At 34.2% G+C, this 19,872-nt stretch overlaps 1 protein-coding gene and 1 long non-coding RNA gene across 3 annotated transcripts in view; one reads left to right on the top strand and one right to left on the bottom strand.

Moving 5' to 3' along the window:
- klhl29 (kelch-like family member 29) overlaps window positions 1-19,872 on the top strand; it is a 611,610-nt gene that overhangs the window by 435,221 nt on the left and 156,517 nt on the right. For both annotated transcript variants that reach the window (XM_087298740.1, XM_087298739.1), the window contains one exon: window positions 11,677-11,873. In XM_087298740.1, coding sequence (XP_087154866.1) covers window positions 11,720-11,873 — 154 coding nt within the window. In that variant the 5' untranslated portion in view covers window positions 11,677-11,719. The remainder of the gene's footprint in view (window positions 1-11,676; window positions 11,874-19,872) is intronic.
- On the bottom strand, window positions 11,922-13,752 carry LOC147839461 (uncharacterized). Its single transcript, XR_015519170.1, has 2 exons — window positions 12,610-13,752; window positions 11,922-12,541 (listed from the first exon to the last, which is right to left on the bottom strand). It is a non-coding gene; the product is annotated as an uncharacterized LOC147839461 (long non-coding RNA).

Here is a 19,872-nt window from a genome sequence, read left to right as displayed (position 1 = left end):
TTTGAGTAAAGACGACTTAACGTTTTTTTAAGGCAACAGGTTTGCACACTTTTAAAATGAATACTTGTCTTTTACAGTGTATTTACAAAGTCAATTTCTCTTTCACACACCTCTTCATAAAAAAGTCCAAGTGTGTTCTGTTATATAAAATTAATCGATGTTGTTAATGTCAATCCCTTCTTCACACGTCTTCTCCCCTGTCCTTTACTCTACTTTGTGTTTGTGTTTTTGTAGTTCCCTTAGACTTCAACAGGTTTCGCGTGCCGTCAAAATCACTGTTGCCAAAAGTTACCTCAGTATTGTGTTTAAAAACCGGTGTTTTCACCTAGTGCTAGAACATTCGCCCTGAAATTTTGTCATTGTGTACTCCCACATTTTCTTTCTGTCTGGAAACACAAAAGGAGATCTTTCGACAGGCTGTCCAAGCTTGTTTTCTGCATGCAGAGTTGTTTGCGGCGCGGGGAAAGTGGATGATTTAAACTGCCAGTCTCTGAAAACAGCTTCATTTGACTGCGTCTGTTATATATCTGAAGCCATACAATCGTTTTCTGAGAAGCAGATCGAAATCTTTGCTGCTTATGAACTCAAATCTAATTTGCGGTCGCATTTTGAGTTGTGATTTTAACTGAACTCTTTGAGAAGCTACATTTTGGTCTGTTTCTCTCACAAAGCTGTTATATGACTGTTCAATTGTTACCTTTTATTGTGCTTTTTTGAAGCTTTAGAGTATAAATCATTATCCACTTTCTTGAAATGTCTCAAAGTTTTTTTCTCTGCTGGCAGTCTCTTTTTTGTGCTTTATAGTTAATTTTGAAACTAATTTCTGGTTGAAAATGTGGGTTGTAAATGATGACTAAATTGTTATTTTCATTTTGAAAGGACAGCTAAGCCTTTGTAAACATTGTAAAAAGATGTTAGTTACTTTACTTTTAAAAATTGAGTCAGTCTAAATATCTAAGGCTGAGTAAATATACACTACCTGAAAAAAAGTCTTGTCATCTATCACAGTTGTAGGGCAACACAAAATAACTTGTCGTCTAGTTTATCATTAAGAAAAGTGGCAGAAAGTAGATTTTCCCCGTGAACCATCTGTTGAACTCCATCCCCATAATTACAAATACTGCAGAAGACCTATTGGAACCCACATGGACTCAAGATTCTCACTGAAATCAGTCAAGCTTGGTGAAGGAAAAATCATGGTTTGGAGTTACATCCAGTATAGGGGCGTGCCAGAGATCTGCAGAGTGGATGCCAACATTAATAGCCTGAGGTATCGAGACATTTGTGCTGCCCATTACATTATAAACCACAGGAGAGGGCAAATTTTACAGCGGGATAGCGCTCCTTCTCATACTTCAGCCTCCACATCAAAGTTCCTGAAAGCAAAAAAGGGCAAGGTGCTCCAGGATTGGCCAGTCCAGTCCACAGACATGAACATTATTGAACAAGTTTGGGTAAGATGGAATCTAAAGAATCTTAATGAACTCTATGAGTCCTGCAAGATTGCTTTCTTTGCCATTCCAGATGACTTTATTAATAAGTTATTGCAGAAATATATGGATGCAGTCGTCCAAGCTCAGGGGAGTTATACACAGTATAAATTATTCTATTCTGTACATTATTTCTGTTAAGTGAAAAGACTTTTGTCTAAGCAAAGTCAGACCTTACTGTCCTAAATAATCATTAAAAATCAAGGCATGATCATATTTTATTGTGGCAAAATAAGCATAATCTTGAGGCCTTTGCCTTTCATATAAGCCACTTCTGATACTAAATGATCAACTAGAAGTCAAGTTATTATTTGCTGTTCTTAAAAATTGGATAGGCGACAAAACTTTTTATATAAAAGGATATTTCTTTATGATGTAAATACACTGTTAAAAGGGTTAGTTAGCTAAAAGCAACAAGTTGACTTTACTTTAAAATTGAATATTTCCATTGTAAGTTGGAATGGTTAAGTTTACTTAATTATGCATATAATTCATTTATTTAATCATTTTAAGGCAACAGGTTTACTAAGTTTTTAAAATAAAGTCAGCTAATCACTTTAAAATTAAGTAATAGGTTTACACACTTCTTTAAGTAAAGCAAAAATATACAGTTGAAGGCAGAATTATTATCCACCTTTAATTTTTTTCTTCTTTTTAAAAAATATTTCCCTAATTATGTTTAATAGAGCAAGGAATTTTTCACAGTATGTCTGATGAAAAAACAAATTCTGGATAAAGTCTTTTTTGTTTTATTTCGGCTAGAATGAAAACAGTTTTTAATTTTTTAACAAACATTTTAAGCACAAAATTATTAGCCCTATTTTGAGGCTATTTTTGTCGACTTTCTACTGAACAAACCATCGTTATTCAATAACTTGCCTAAATACCCTATCCTGCCTAGTTAACCTAACTAACCTAGTGAAGCCTTTAAGTGTCACTTTAAGCTGTATAAAAGTGTCTTGAAAAATATCTAGTAAAATATTATGTACAGTCATCATGGCAAAGATAAAATAAATCAGTTATTAGAAATGAGTTATTAAAACTAATATGTTTAGAAATGTGCTGAAAAAATTCTTTACATTAAAATTGGGGGAAAAATAAACAGCGGGGCTAATAATTCAGGGGGCTAGTAATTCTGACTTCAACTATATATAATTTAAGGCATAATCTAGAAGCTTTACATACATAAACACACTTATATACACTAACAATTTTTAAATAAATAAATAAGGCTCAAGTATTATGAATTTGACACTTTTATTCAAGGACTGTCTTAATGTTTATTGTATCCAGTTGTAGTCTAAAAGGCCAGGACTTTCGGAACATGTTGAAAACCATGTAAGAAGGTGAAAATGTGATGAAATATTCACTTTCGAACACAGCGTCATTCCCAGCTGCTTATTTTGGATGGTGTATCATTTAGTACTTGATGTTGTTATGCATTGCATCAGTTTACAGACAGTTTCACTCACCAGGACTAAAAACATGATTTTAGAGTTTCATGAACCCAAAACAGCTCGGTGCTGGAAAAATGTTCACCTAAACAACAGTTTTGTAGAAAAATGGTGGATTATTTTTGTATTACTACTGTAGTACTTGTTGCTACTAGTCTTTTTTTTTTTTAGAGCTAGCATGCACATTTTCAGAGAAATATTAATAAATATTAATATAAAGTTAAATGATCATGTTTTATCTAAAAGACTTAACAATTCTAAGTTTATTGCTTTTCCTTTATATTTGTTGGAACAAATGTAGCGTAAAATTGTTAAATACATATGTTTTTATTTCATTGTACTAGGTGAATATTTTTCATCTTCAGTGCCTAAATAATTTAGGCCAATTCAATTTAAAAATATATACAAAAAATATTAAAATAAAAAAATAAAATAATTTACAATAAAAACAATAATTGTTACCATAAAACTTCTCCTAAAGTTTGTATATATTATTATTTTATGTTTTAATTTATTTATTGGGATATCTCATTTTCAAGGGGGTCCCTAAGACGTACATAAATCAAAGAGAGTACAACACATCATACCAAACATGCTAAACAAAACAAATAAACAGGAAGCACATAACACCTGAAACACTTCCCACAGTCTAAAGTCTAAGCAAACAAAAACATATAATCAAAAGTACAAACAATTTGATGCACAAATAAATAATAAGCATTTAAAATGGAACCAATATCAGTAACATTTAACAGTTGTTTCCAAAAAATAAGATAAATTAGTCCTGAAAAGACTATGGGCTCTTTTGTAACAATCTAGGCGCAAAATCTAAAGTGCAAAGCATAAAAGCATTAAGGGTGTGTCAGAATCTACTTTTTAATCCTTTATTTTTTTGCATATGTAAAGATATTTGTGTATTGCTGTACATACTGTGTGTATTAAGCAACGTGTAAGTGTTTGAACCCACATAGGCACTGACGTGCTCTTCACTGGACTTTGGACCTGCTTTTTGATGGTCATTGGCATCGTCTATTTCAGTTCTTCAAAATAGCAACATGCCAACGATGCGCCTTAACACACCTCCTTTTCAGATCAGCACATTATGTGTCCACAAAGTGGCGCAAATGTATTTGCTAACGTAAAACAAGACAAACTGTGGTTGCGCTGGTCTGAAAATAGCGACAAATCGCATTAAACACATCATGCACGTTATTGCGTCGGGTGTATTATAGGGTCCTAAATGTCTTAATTGATCTAAAAGAAGAAGGGAGATTAATCTAGTCAAAATAATATTTTAAATTATATTTGACTAGATATTTTTTCTTTACAGCTTAAAGTGACATTTAAAGGCTTACCTAGGTCAATTAGGTTAACTAGGCCAGTAAGAGTATTTCGGCAAATTACTGTATAACGAAGGAACTAATAATATTGACCATAATATGATTTTTTAAAAATTAAAAACTGCTTTTATTTTAGCCAAAATAAAACAAACAAAACTTTCTCCAGACGAAAAAAACATTATCAGACATACTGTGAAAATGTCCTTACTCTGTAAACATCATTTGTGAAATATTTAAAAAAGAACAAATAATAATTGTTGGCTAATAATTGGCTAATAATTCTGAGTTCAACTGTATATTAATATATATTATTGAAAACTGCTTTCAATAAAAATAAAAAACATTAAATAAATAATGTTTTATTAAAAAAGACCAAAAAAAAAAAAAAAGATAAAATCATGTTAATTTGGAATGAAGTTAATATATTTGGGTAAATTAAATTATTTAAAAATATATATAATTATAAAAGATCATAACAAGGCTGAATAATCACATAATCCTTCAGAAATCACTCTAATGTTAATTGTTATTATTAATAAATAATATTATTATAATATTATTTAATAATAAATTATTATTATTAATATTACTATTAATCGTAATAGTTATGTGATGCAATGACTGGATTAATGATTTCATTTGAACATACATACATAAGTAATAAATATATATTTAATGAATAATTATTTAACAATTTAACAATTTTTTTTTTACAAAAACAAAAACAAACAAAAAAACGGCCCCAATCTTTTGATTGGTAATATACTATATATATTTAAAAGACAGAAAACACACTGGCATTAATAAACACTGCAGTTTAATCAATAAATTGGCTGGAAAATTCAAAATGACGTTTTGTTTAAAACCTGCAGGGTGGATAATCCCAACAGTGGACACTTACTGCTACTGGGCTGAAAAAGCAAGCTCAGATCAGCTCATTTTCACCTAATGGCCTTTCCATGTTCATGGGCTTTTGCTCTGGTTTATCTGGTGACTGGACACATGAGTGCTATCTTCACTAAAACACAATCGACTCCTTCTTGCCTGTTAATTTCAGTCCTCCTGCCCTTGACCTTCAGAGGATTATCGCTTCAGTCGGAGCATAAAACCCCTGATGCTGCTCATTATTCACATTCCGCATTCAGCCCTGGACATTACTGCATCTCAAGTGATCGTGTGAAAGACAAGAGCAGGCAGATCAGTCTTACTCGCAGACATCTAGGAATGGTAGACATAAAGGTGATTCTAGGGTTTTTAAATAGATTGGCCCAGAAAAATGGGCGGTCCATGGGAAAAGTCCATTTTTATATCTTTTATAGGCATATTCTCATCTTTTAAAAAAATAATAATACAATTATTAATTTAAATTTGAAGCTGTACTTGAGCATTGCAATGAAAATCAAACTAAAAATATGTACAGTGCAAAAATGAGGGTTTTTTATGAATTTTTCTGTGAATATAGCCAATATTTTTTTTAACAAAACAGCTTTATTAAACAGATAATAAAATAAAAACTTGGTCATCAAAAATTGAAAGATAAAGCATATAAATTCAAATGAGCTTTTGCAAGAAATTAAAATTACAAAGAACAAAATTTCTACCATATTTGATATTTTTGGGTCTTGATTTTTCTTCTTTATTGCAATTTTATATAATATTACAGTTTTCAATATTGTGTAATAATGACTTGACAAAAGTCTTGTCACCTATCCAAGTTTTAGGAACAGCAAATAATAACGTGACTTCTAGTTGATCATTTGGGATCAGAAGTGGCTTATATGAAAGGCAAATGTCTCTAGATTACTCTTATTTTACTAAAATAAAATATGATCATACCTTGATTTTTAATTAATTGATTTTAAAATGTCTGTAAACTGAAGCAATGCTTAACAACATCAAATGATACACCATCTAAAAAATAAGCAGCTGGGAATGACGCTGTGTTCAAAAGTGAATATTTCATCACATTTTCACCTTTCTACATGGTTTTCAACATCTTCCGAAAGTCCTGGCCTTTTAGACTACAACTGGATACAATAAATATTAAGACAGTGTACATTTTATAATGCTTGAGCCTTATTTATTTATTTATTTATTTATTTAACAATTGTTAGTGTATATAAGTGTGTTTATGTATTTAAAGATTCTGAATTGTGCCTTAAATGATATATATTTTTGCTTAACTTAAAAAAGTGAGTAAACCCATTGCTTTTAAAATGATTAGCTGACTTTATTTTAAAAAGTTAGTAAACTTGTTGCCTTAAAATGATTCAATAAATGAATTATGTGCATAATTAAGTCAACTTAACCATTGCAACTTACAATGAATTTATTCACTTTTTAAAGTAAAGTCAACTTTACTCAATTTTCAAAGTGAACTAACCGCTTTTAACAGTATATATACGTCATATAGAAATATCATTATATATAAAAAGCCTTTATGCCTATCCAAGTTTTAAGAACAACAAATAATAATTTGACTTCTAGTTGATCATTTGGTATCAAAGTGACTTATATAAAAGAAAATGCCTCTAGATTACACTTTTTTTAACCAAAATAAAATATGATCATGCCTTGATTTTTGATGATTTAATTAGTACAGTAAAGTCTAAATTTGCTTAGACAAAAGTCTTGTAACTTAACAGAAATAATGTACAGTATAGAATATAAAGTCATAGTGCATTGAAAAAAGAATGAATATTGTGTATGCCTCCCATGAGCTTGGAGGACTGCATCCATACATCTCTGCAATGACTCAAATAACTTATTAATAAAGTGATCTGGAATGGCATAGACAGCGTTCTTGTAGGACTCCCAGAGTTTATCAAGATTTTTTGAATTCATCTTCCATGCCTCCTTCATTTAACCCCATCATGCTTAATAATGTTTAACGTCAAGTTATTATTTGTTGATCTTACAACTGGGATTGATGACAAGACTTTTCTCAGGCAGTATATATAAATAATTATGGACATGGTTAAGCATGTTTCACCTAAATTGTCAAGCTGACATTATCAGAGAAGGACTTTCATTCCAGAGTGAAAGTGAACAGAAAGTAAATGGTCAAATTTTGGTTAAAGATTACCAAAAAACAAATTGCTATTTTCAGTGCAATTAACTATTAATTAATTGTTCAGCTTAAGACCAGCAATGCACACTAGCAAAATAACAAAAATTGCATGTCCAGTTAATTTAAGTCATGAAACAAATAATTTACAGATAATTACATTTGTATGACTGGAATCCACGTAACTATTTATCACAATTATTCTTCAGGAATATGAGGAAACCTGAAATGAAATTATGATTCACTTTCAACACAAAGATGCTGCAAACATTTAAAAAAGATTATATAATTTCAAAAAATTTGGTAAAAACATTATCTGACTTCAGATTTGTGAAATGAGGTTACATGAAATCTGCTTATTCAAAACCTGAACAGTGGAAAGGCTGAATAAAAATGCACATTCACTTTTTTCCAGTAAGTTCCTTCAGATTTGTAAAATTCGGTTAATAAATTCTACTTAAAACAAAAATGGTGGAAAGTCAGAATAAAAATGCTCATTCACTGTCTTCCAGTAGGTAGTGTAAATAGAACCATGTAATTAAATTGACACGTAGATGCTGCAAACATTTTCATTTGCTTATATTGTCTTAAAACATGGAATAAAAAGATAAAAAATAAAGATAGAAAAAAATAAAAAATTATCTTCACATTTGTAAAATTAGGTTATTTGAAATCGAAAACAGTGGAAAGGCTGAATAAAAATTCTATTTTGCTTTCTTCCAGTAGGTGGCGTAAATAGAACAGTTTAATTAAAGTGATCAATCACCCAAATAATGAAAATAACCTCATCATTTATTCTCTCTCATTTGGTTTTAAATCTTTATGAGTTCCTCTTTTCTGTTGACCTTGCAAGAAGATATTTTGGAGAATGTTTGAATTTACATTTATTTCTATAGCAGGAAAAAAAAACTATGGTAGTCAATAAGCCCCAGCTATCAAAAGTTTTCAGAGTATCTTCTTTTGTGTTCAACAGAGGAAAGAAACTCAAATAGGTTTTGAACAAGTAACAGGTGAGTAAATTATGGCAGAAATATTCATTTTTTGGGTGAATTATCCACCCAAAATGTTACTGCTGCAACAAATCAGTTGTGCAGGTATTTAATATGCACTTATGGAGATGATCATTGTGCTCAGGGTGCTGCAGAGATCTTATTAGTGTAATGAAACACCTCTCTGCCAGTTGACAATGTGCTGGCTTCATGTGGACAGGCAGATTGTAGTTTTTCTTTTTCCATGTCTTTCTTTCCCTGTCATTTTTTTTGTGCATTTGTCCTCAGTGCATGTTCTGATCATAAGTGTTTCACTCTTTCATTTCAGATCCAAGAAACAAAAACAAAACGCGTATCTGTCTTTTGTGTTTTTGTCTTTAGGGTTGCTCTACTAAATGGAAGCCTTTTATGTAGAGTATATTGAAGAGAAAGAGTGTTAACTACTGCCAACTTATATTGTGTGTTAACAGAGGCATTTTATGTAATCACAAAAATCTACTAACCTTTTGTTTTTTGAAATAACATTTATTACATTCACTCCAGTTTGTCCTCTCTAAAATTGTGATGAAAAAGGCAAATACAAAAGTAACTGGCAGTATTTTATCTTGAAAAATAAATATTATTCATGTTTATTTAGATATATCTATGCATATAATATGCGTATATTTACTTTAAGTAAAATAAAAACACACACAGAAAAAAAAATAAAAAAAAAAAAAAAAAAAATATATATATATATATATATATATATATATATATATATATATATAGAATGGTTGACTATATATATATAGTTGAAGTCAGAATTATTAGCCACCCTTTGAATTTTTAAAATGTATTTATCTATTTATTTATCTATTTTGTGTGTGTGTGTATATATATATATATATATATAAATAAATATATAAATAAATATATAAATAAATGGCAAAATATACATAGTTATTTAACATAGTGCCTCTTTTTGTCTCCTTAACCAATCACCTAGAACTACCTTCTCTCAAACCCTCACTTCCTCTATTTCCTTGCTTCCCATTGACAATCCTTACAACCCTCTCTTCCTCTCCTAGGTTGAATTGGGGGGGTCTTAATCACTCTAGCAAAATATTACAGAGAAAGTACCCCCACTCTGAGGGCTCTATTTAAACGATAGGTGCAAAGTCTTAAGTGCATGGCACAAAAGCATTAAGGTCGTGTCCGAATCCATTTTTGCTATTTTTAGGACAGAAAAATACACTCTGTGCCCCGACGCATGGTCTAACAGGGTTGTGCTTATTCTCTTAATGAGTTATGGGTGCGTTTTGAGCATAACGTGCATTAAATTAACTAGAGTCTTATCTCACATTCCCTTTAAGGGTGCTTTCACACTTGTGAATCGATTCAGTTGTTCCGAAACAGAGATTACAAATGTTACATTGTTGCTCTTTGCTCTTGGAGCGGTTCACTTTCACACTTTCACACAAAGTTTCTAAACGGACTAAAAGAACTAAAACAAGTCACGTGTGAGTAAACTCTCCTCACATTGGTCAGAGTGTCAGAGTTTGTTTTGCAGAGTCCCGTTCAGCTGTCAGGAGAGGTTTGGTGGTTTTTGACAAGGTGCGCGCGACGTGTCTGAAGAGCGAGGAGAGATGCAGTGGGGAGGGATTTGAGGACCGGGAGGGAGACGCGAGATTACCGGGAGATTATCACTCGTTTGCGGGAATCTGGAGACCCGCGAAACTTCCCACCCTACTCATAATTCTCTCTTCATATAGCCGTATGCCTATTACATATCCATAAAACACAGTGATATAACCGCGCTCGGATCGTATCGCTTTGTCACTGCAATCGATCCGCTCCAGAGTTTGTTTCAATTGAGCTGAGACCACCTCATTCAGGCGATCTTGGAGCGATTAGTGGTTTCACATATGCCAAACGAACCGCGCTAACTGGGCAAACGAGACAGGTTCCAAAACAGTGTAGGTGTGAAAGCACCCTAAGAGTGAGTTGCGTCACGCCATGGTGAATGTGCTAGATACATAGTGGACTTTGTGAGTAAACTGAACGCTGCACTAGCGAGAAAACAGTTAAACAGACCATCTGCAGCACAAGGGTAAAGAACGAGCCTCCTCCATTCTGCCTCTTTACTTTCTCTTTTCTATTTACTTTATCTTTACTTTACTTTTTACTCTTTACTCCTTTACTTTCGTTGATAAGGAAACAGTGTTTTACTCACTCCACTGAAGACATCCATTAACCTACATAGTTAATTTCATTTGTTAAGCGCAAACATTTGTTTTAAAACAGTTTCTAAGTTCAGTCCAATAATTGCAAAGAGTTATGTCCAAACACACATCATATTCTTTTTAAAAAAAAAAGCCCCCCGACATAAAGGCATGGAGGCAGTGGTTTTTATATTTATATAGAAAATTAATACCATTTCAATTCTTTAATTTGTTTTCATATAAAAAGATATTTGTTTATTGCTGTACATTATGTGTATATTAATCAATTTGTAAGCGTTAAAGGCTCGTATAGGCGTATAACAAACACGCTCTGTGCTGAGCTTTAGACCTACCTTCAGCTGGTCAATGGCGCAATCTATTTCAGCTCTTGAAAATAGCAACACGTCAGGAATGCACCTTAACAGATCTTTTTTTTTTAGACCAAAATACCCATGAGTCCACAAAGTGGTGCAAATGGATTTGCTATTTAAACAACGTGATGCATAACAGGAAAATTAGAGTTGCACTGGTCTGAAAAAAGCATCAAATCACGCCAAACACGTCTTGCACCTTATTGCGAAGGATGTATGATAGTCTCTGGGTATCATCGTAGGACTCCTAATCAACCTACCTACCTGTTCACTATTTATTCTCCTACTTCTGTTACCCTTCATCCCACTGTTCCCTTCCCACCCCTTTACATCCCTACATCCCTACACTAAAGTCTAGCTCAAAGTGTGGCATGGTCCATGCTGCTGAAAACTATTTTAATAATAGTAACAATTGTGTGTTTATTGGCTAACCTAACTTGCCTAAGTAACCTATTTAACCTAGTTAAACATTTAAACTGCACTTTAAGACAAAAGAAATTGGTTATAAGATCTATTACGCATAAAAATGTGTTAAAATAAAAACCCTTTAAATATCCTTTAAACTCCATTAAACATAATTTGGGAAATAATTTTAAAATGAATGAAAATCTCATAGGAGGGCTAATAATTCTGACTTTAACTGTAAACACCCTACTTACTTCAAAGCACTTACTTTTAATTTTGGTTGAATTATCTGCTTTCCTGTTGGTCATGATGCCTGTGTTTGTGTGTTTGTCGTTGGTCTCTGTGTCCTCTGTCAGGTCTTCAAGAGAGACGGGCAGTGGTGAGAAGCTGGAGCTCAACATGACCAACATCAGTGCGGACGTGCTGGAGCTGCTGCTTGAGTTCGTCTACACTGGCTCTCTGGTCATCCACTCGGCCAACGCCAAAACCCTGCTGGAGGCCGCAAACAAGTTCCAGTTTAACACCTTCTGCAAAGTCTGCGTGTCTTTCTTAGGTATGCATCTACAAAGATCCCAACATCCGATCATGTAGAAAATGTACGTTTGTCTCTTTTTTTTTTTTTTTTTTTTTGCAGGACGGTGTGTTCTTTGATTTGTGTAAAGGTCAGAGAACAATTGCATTGAAATGTCAGAGTCAATGTCACGGTCTCATCCGGAACCGATTAGACCAATCAATACTAAATATGGAGGAGATTCGGCTGGCATGTAGACGCCCTATGCAATGAAAGGTTGGCAGGAGATGAAGACAAATTTAGAGCATAAAAGCAAGATTTGCAGTGCAATATTTATCATAATGAGAAACTTTGGTGACACTTTACTTGAAGGGGTGTTCATAAAACTTTTATAATCAAGACATGATATGTCATAAATATGTATTTAAGATTTTGTGCATGCTTATGACAACTCTTTAGGCTCATTTTACAGCTTCCCAAGAGTTGTGTTTTAACACTTTTAAATCCATTCAGACAGTTTTAGGGTCAGACGAGAGCACTTTTAGCTTAGCTTAGCATAGATTATTAAATTGGATTAGACCATTAGCATTTTACTCAAATTTTTTTTTATAATTTTCCTTTTCAAAGCTTGACTCTTCGTGTACCTGATACAAATTATGTGGACACCAAATGCAATGAAAGGTTGGCAGGAGATGAAGACAAATTTAGAGCTTGAAAGCAATGTTTCCACTGTGCAGTGTAATATTTATCATAATGAGAAACTTTGGTAAAACTTGACTTGAAGGGGTGTTCATAAAATGTTTATAATCATGACATGATATGTCATGAATATGAATAGGATTTAATATATGCTTATGACAACTCTTTAGGCTCATTTTGCAGCTTTGTTTTTGGATTTTTGAATCCATTCAGGCAGTTTTTGTGTCAAACGGGAGCACTTTTGGCTTAGCTTTATATAGATCATTGAATCGGATTAGACCATTAGCATCTCGCTATTATCTTTTGCTAATTTTCATATTCAAACCCATTAGCCCATAGCCTGACAGTGGTTTTCCCCACAGTCCAAAGACATGTGGTACAGGTGAATTGAGTAGGCGAAATTGTCCGTAGTGTATGAGTGTGTGTGTGAATGTGTGTGTGGATGTTTCCCAGAGATGGGTTGCGGCTGGAAGGGCATCCGGTGCGTAAAAACTTGCTGGATAAGTTGGCGGTTCATTCCGCTGTGGCGATCCCGGATTAATAAAGGGACTAAGCCGACAAGAAAATGAAAGAAATAAATGAATGTTTTAGACAACATAGCTTGTTAGCAAGACAGCATAACTTGTCATAAATCTGTCATAAACATGATTGCTTTGAGGCTATTATACAGTAATTGTGTTATGAAACCGAAACATTTCATGAGCACCAAATCAGTGAATTATGTGACTCTAAAGTCTAAAAGTTCTGCTTTTAATAAAAGGAAAGTTATGTAAGAGAATATTCAGTTCATTTTATTGTATAATAAAACACTAATATATTAATAGTTGGTGTCCAGTCCAAGGTTTTATTTAATACATTTAGGAAATGTAGTCATGGTGAGAGTAAGAGACATAAAAATACAGTATTTTCTTTTAACCTCAAACATTTTAAGCCCTTGGTCGCCCACTGAAGCTAAGCAGGGCTGCACCCGGTCAGTACCTGGATGGGACACCACATGGGAAAGCTATAGGTTGCTGCCGCAAGTGGTGTAAGTGAGACCAGCTGGTCCTAATGCCTCAATATATTGATGGGGTCTCTATACTGCTCAGTGAGACGTTAAACCGAGGTCCTGAGGATTGTTAAAAATCCCAGGACATTCTTTGAAAAATAGAAGGGGTTTAACCCCTGACTTGATTTGCCCACTGGCCTCTGTCCATCATGGCTTCCTAACCATCCCCATATCAAAAAATGTGTAAATCTCCTTGAGTGTCCAGAAAAGTGCTATATATATATATATATATATATATATATATATATATATATATATATATATATATATATATATATATATATATATATATATATATATATATATATATATATATATATATATATATAAGGAATTAATTTAATTATTCAAACGTTAGTATTTATCAATTATTTTCACACAACTAGCATTGAGGTAGTTCCAATATTTTAAAATGATCATATACAGTACATACTAATGATGTATTGCTTTACCTTTGTTCCAAATTTTAAACCTTCAAATATGACTATATACTGTATCCAAAGCATGAAATTCATAATTACAATTTACCATACATAAAAGGGGATTTTTATTAATCAGTCAAAGAAAAACTTTATCTTAAGTTTCTTTAAAAGCTTAAGCGAAACATAATATAAAGTTGTGATAAAAAAAATAACATGAATGTAATTGTTACATTTGAAGAAACACTCCTAAATAATTCAGGTCAAATGGTTCAGCAATAATGTTAGCCTATTAATGAATCATGAGGCTAAGGCTGATATACTGTACATATAAACATCGATAATGTAGGTGAAGACAAACTATTGATTTAAGTAAGATACAGTATGAATATTTGTTTACTGAAAGTTCCTCAGTTTGTAAAAGTCCAACAACTGAAAGTCAGCAAATGGATTCAGAAATAACTGGTTGAGGATTGTTGTGCCTTTGGGCAAAAATCTGATTACATGTCAAAGTTACTTACAGCAAGTAAAAAACGATTGATTAACTTCAACAGGGTTGGGTTGTAGTGAGCGAAGTGAGTAGAAACATAGGTTTGGAAATATACCTCAAGATGCATAGTCTGGGAATATCAGCTTTGCTTCACCAAAGCATGGTTTAAAATAGATTTAAAGCAGTCCTGTTATGCTTTAACTCTTTATCGGGCAAATAACTATATATGGTAATTTCATTAACATTTCCTTTAAAATTTTGTTTGAGTATTTGAAAATCATTTTACCTGAGAAGGGCAGAGCATGGTTGAGTTTTGTTAGTAGCGTGCAGTCTTCATATGCAAGAGACACTGTTTCATTGATCTGTACACTGATGCACTTGATTTGTTCCATAATCGTAGCAAACATTGTGCTTTTTGTTTGTTGTTGCAGTAGTGTCTGAGGCAGGAACTGTAAAGGCTCCACCCTCTTCTAAAAGTGGGTGGGGAGAAGCAGCTCATTAGCATTTGAAGAGAAATGTATATATTTTTCTAAAAAGTATCTTTACTTAGGGCCATTTAAAGCATGGTATAATAAATGATCTCAGAAATTTCACACATAACTTTCATTGGACATCTGGCATTTGATTTATAAAAGTTTCTTCCTAAAAGTGAACAAACACCAAAATACATGTTAATTAATGTATTAATGATTATGACTCATATGATGATTTAAAGGGGTTCAATTAAGGGAATATTTAGGTTAAATACATTTGCTTGAAGTTTACATTCAGCTCCACACATTCTAATGTCAAGATGGTTTTTATAGATTACAACTTTTGCATGTGGATTTGACGTATACACACATCCACCCACTTTGTGAATATGCCACATTTATAAATAAGACTTATATATTGTGAAAAAACATAACATGACCTCTGTAAGACAAAATGCTTCACCATAAGTCAATCACTTCCAGTTATGTCAACTTGCTATGTCTTTTAGTTGATTAAGTTGACATAATGGGCCCTATCATATACCCTGCGCAATGTGGCGCAAGACGCGGCGCAATAGTCTTTTGGTAGTTTCAGCTTGGCGCAAGAGTCGTTTTGAGGCGTTGCGCTACGCTGTTTAAATAGCAAATGCATTAGCGCTCATTTGTGCGCCCATAGGCGTTCTGGTCTAAAAAGGGTGGCATTCTGAGGCCGACCGCTGTCACATTGCTATTTTGAGAAACTATAATAGATTTTTCATTAGACCAAAACTAACCCGGTCTAAACTCCGGTGCAGAGTTGCGCCTCGCTTACGCACTGCTTAATACGCACAAGAGAGCAATAGGCAAATATCTTTACATATGTAAAAATTCAAATATTAAGGATATATATAGGATATAATAAGAAAAGATATAGGATATAAATATAAAGGATTAAAATATTACAAAACATATTATTTTCTAGCCTACATAAAAATGAAAAATCACTGCTTTTATGTCTTCTTCATCTCGGGAGGCTTTTTCAGTTCATTCATAACAATTTGCTTTTGTATAATGTTATTATTATTAGCAGTATTATTTATTATATCCATATTTATATTTGTTTTATTAAAAACAAGCTTAGATTTGCCCACCTGTCAGGTTTTAGACCATATGGGGCGCAGCATTTGTTTTAGGATATAACTCAGGTTTTTGAGCACACTTTGTTATTATTGTTCATTTATTCGTTTGCTGGAAATTAGAACTGAATTTAGAAATAGTTTTGAAACAAAAATTTGCGCTTAACAAACAAAAGTATTTATTTATAGACTAATTGATGTCTGTGCGTAAAGATTTCCCTATCCAAGAGCGAATGTGAAAGTAGATCCATTATCTCTCATTCTCACGCAGTAGATGCTCTGTTTAACAGTTTTCTGTTAAAAAAAATTGTTAACTGTTAACTGTTTGCTTGTGAAATGGTCATTTTTTTCCACTTAGACTTACTTTGTGTCCTGTAAATAGCGAATGCGCTTGTGGTGCAACGCAGCTGGCTCTTAAAGGGAATGGGAGATGAGACTCTGATTGGTTTATTCTCAAAACACACCTATAACTCATTAAGAAAATAAACTCAACTCTTTTAGACCATGCGCCATGGCGCAAAGCAGGTTTTCCCGTCCTAAAATTAGCAAAAACGCATTCTGACATGCCCTGAAAGCGTTTGCGCCCTGCGTTTTGCGCTCTGCGCATGGACGGTCAAAATAGAGCCCAATGTCTCTATTCTCTCCTGTGGGGTAACGAGGGTTCCCAGGTAGTAAAGAATTCTGGGCCAGATTTGGCACAAAGTTGGCATAGCAGGCATTCATCCGGCATGTAGGTCAAATATTGCTCAGATTTGGCAGAGGTGGCACTGTCTTCAAGGTGGCACACAAGACATGGGCCAGATGTCAAATGTAGTATTATGCCCAGACGTTAAAATATGCAATGTGGGCCACGAAAGTGTCACCCACATTTAAATTACTTTTTGAGTAAAGAAATATTTTAATACACAATGTCATTTCCATCTTTATGTTTGTATCTTCTGATGCCTTAATTTTAATCCAGGAAATAATCAAGATGAAATTATTTAAATTATTAATCTATTGTTTCCTGTATGTTGCAAAATGACAAGAATTAACCAACATTACATATATTTTATTAACCAATCTGTTCATAAAAAAATAAAATAAATCTGCCAATTAGGTTGCTTCAAAAAAAAGCACGACCATAGCCTGACTAAAACACAATGCTTCATGAGTGTATCAATTTCATGATATACCGACTCTGGCTTCTAAAAAATAGCCAAAAGGCACCATATATAGCCCAGCCCAGGGCGAGTTGTAGGTTAGACTTGGCCTAGATATGGTCCATGTTTGGCTCTTGTCTGGGAGCCAGACTTGGTCTAGTCATGTAATTCTCTGTGACAATGCCAAGCAAAAGCCTATTGTGTGTGCCAGAGATGGCCAGAGCAGTGTTACTATGTGGGTTACCTATGTAACCAAGCATCCCCCTTGGTTGATTGCTTATGTCAACTTGTTATGTCCCCTAGTTGATTAAGTTGACATAAGGTCTCTATTCCCTCTTTTGGGGAATGAGCGTTCCCAGGTAGTAAATTATTCTGGGCCAAATTTGGCAGAAAGTCAGCATAGCAGGCCTTTATCCGGCATGTGGGTCAAATACGGCTTGGGTTTGGCAGAGGTCTTCATGGCGGCATACAAGACAGTAGTAGTATTATGCCCAGACGTTAAAAATTACAATGTGGGCCATGTAAGTTTGGCCTGTCTTGACCCGCATTTAAACTACTTTTTGAGTAAAGAAATATTTCAATGCTTCATGAGTTTATCAATTTCATGTCACACCGAGTCTGGATTCCAGAAAATGGCCAAGCAGGGACCATATCTAGCCCAGTCCAGGCCCAAATGTGGGTTATTTACCTAGAAATGGCCTAGATACGGTCCATGTTTGGCCCTTGTGTAGTAGTCAGACTTGGTCCCGTCATGTAATTCACTGCGACAAGGCCAAGCAAAAGCCTATTGTGTGGGCCAGAGCTGGCCAGAGAAATTTTACTATGTGGTTTTACCTACCAAGATTAATTATTTCAAGTTATGTCAAGTTGTTATGTGCCCTGGTTGATCAAGTTGACATAACGTCTCTATTCCCTCCTTTGAGGAACGAGGGTTCTCAGGTAGCAAGGAATTCTGGGACAGATTTTTGTACAAGGTTGGCACAGCAGACATTCATCCAGCAAGTGGGTCAAACTTGGCCCAGGTTTGGCAGAGTTCACATCGTCTTCAAGGCGGCACACAAGGCTTGGACCAGATGTCAAATGTAGTATTATGCTCGGATGTGGGCCACGTAAGTTTGGCAAGTCATTTCCACCTTCATATTTTACATCTTCTGATGCCTTAATTTTACTCCAGAAAATAATCGAGATTCAGTCATTTGAATTATTAATATATTGTTTCCTGTATGTTGCAAAATAACTGGAACTAACTTTCATTAAGTGCCATAATTCAATGCAACATGTAGACCAAGCAAAGTCTATTGTGTGGGCCAGAGCTGGCCAGAGAAATTTTGCTATGTGGTTGAAGACATTCCTCCTCAGTTGATTACTTACTTGGAAGTTATGTCAACTTGTTATGTCCTCTAGTTGATCAAGTTAACATAATGTTTCCATTCCCGCCTTAATGTAACAAAAGGTTACCTACTCAATCAAGATGTTACATGAGGCGAACTTAAATATGTGCAAGGTGTAGTCCATGTGTTTGTAATACCACACACTGCAGCGCTGACTTTAGAGCATGTCTATAAACTCATTCCAGCTCTGGGCATAAGCCTCGCTCTGTGGTCCGTCTGCGGCATACCATTTATTGCCTCTGGCACAAACCTCACCTAAAAAAAAAATGTTTTTCCTTCCTCTGGGAGTGGAAGAAGACGAGTGGCCCGTTTGGCTTATTGGTGATGGTGCGCTGCAGGCCGGCCTCCAAAGACCCAGACATATAATAAAAGCCCATCTGCCTCCACCAGACGCTCACTCAACCATTTTTACAACAATTTGTACTCTTCTGTTTTATAGTGGAGACAAATTGGGTTGTGTAAGACCCACAGAGTCGATCCGATGTCACAGTCGGTCCACATTTATTGTGTTTATTTGAATCAGGTTGCATCTGTTACGGAGAGATTCAGACATGCTCTCCTTATTATTTGCTGTCTTGGTAATATGTGTTATTGGATTCTGCTTGACAGAGACGAGCACTGCAGCAGGCAATTGTGTAATAAATACAGAATTTATTATATAAATCCACCTTTATATGCATATGAACTTTAATGGCATCCCAATCTTAATGCATAGGGTTTAATATGGAGTTGGCCCACCTTCTGCAGCTATAACGGCTTCTGGAAGTCTTCTGGGAAGGTTTTCCACAAGGTTTAGGAGTGTCTTTATGAGAGTTTTTGACCGTATCTTGTAATTATATATAGTGTGTGCTTTGCTTTGGCTTTTATGTGGTTAACTTTTCTCAAGTTACTGGATGTTGCAAAGTAAATTTTATTTTGTAGTTTTATTTTAATTTCTGTTCAGTGTTCTAATCATAGACTGAAAGATATGGACGCAGTATCTGTGATGTCACCCATAGGTTTCTGAAGAGCGCAAATGAAGCTACAAGTAGGCGTGGCCAACCATTGCCATTTTGTTGGCACGTCATCACGCCAACCGGGGGTTATCAAAAAAGGGCAAAGAGGCAAAGCTTAAACAAGCTTTTTTTTGGGAGAAACGCTTAATACTTAATTACCTGCGACGTGTTTGTGTTCTGACCACATGCTTGGTTGTGTACTATATCAATTTTAAAAACCTTGTTGTAATACATTGAGTCACTAAGCATTGCTCTTATGACGTTTTTCT

Source organism: Danio rerio, chromosome 20 (genome assembly GCF_052040795.2).
Source record: "Danio rerio strain M-AB ecotype USA chromosome 20, GRCz13ab, whole genome shotgun sequence".
NCBI classification, from domain to species: domain Eukaryota; kingdom Metazoa; phylum Chordata; class Actinopteri; order Cypriniformes; family Danionidae; genus Danio; species Danio rerio.
Note: the sequence above shows the minus strand (reverse complement) of the source record. Positions and strands in the feature narration are given on the sequence as shown.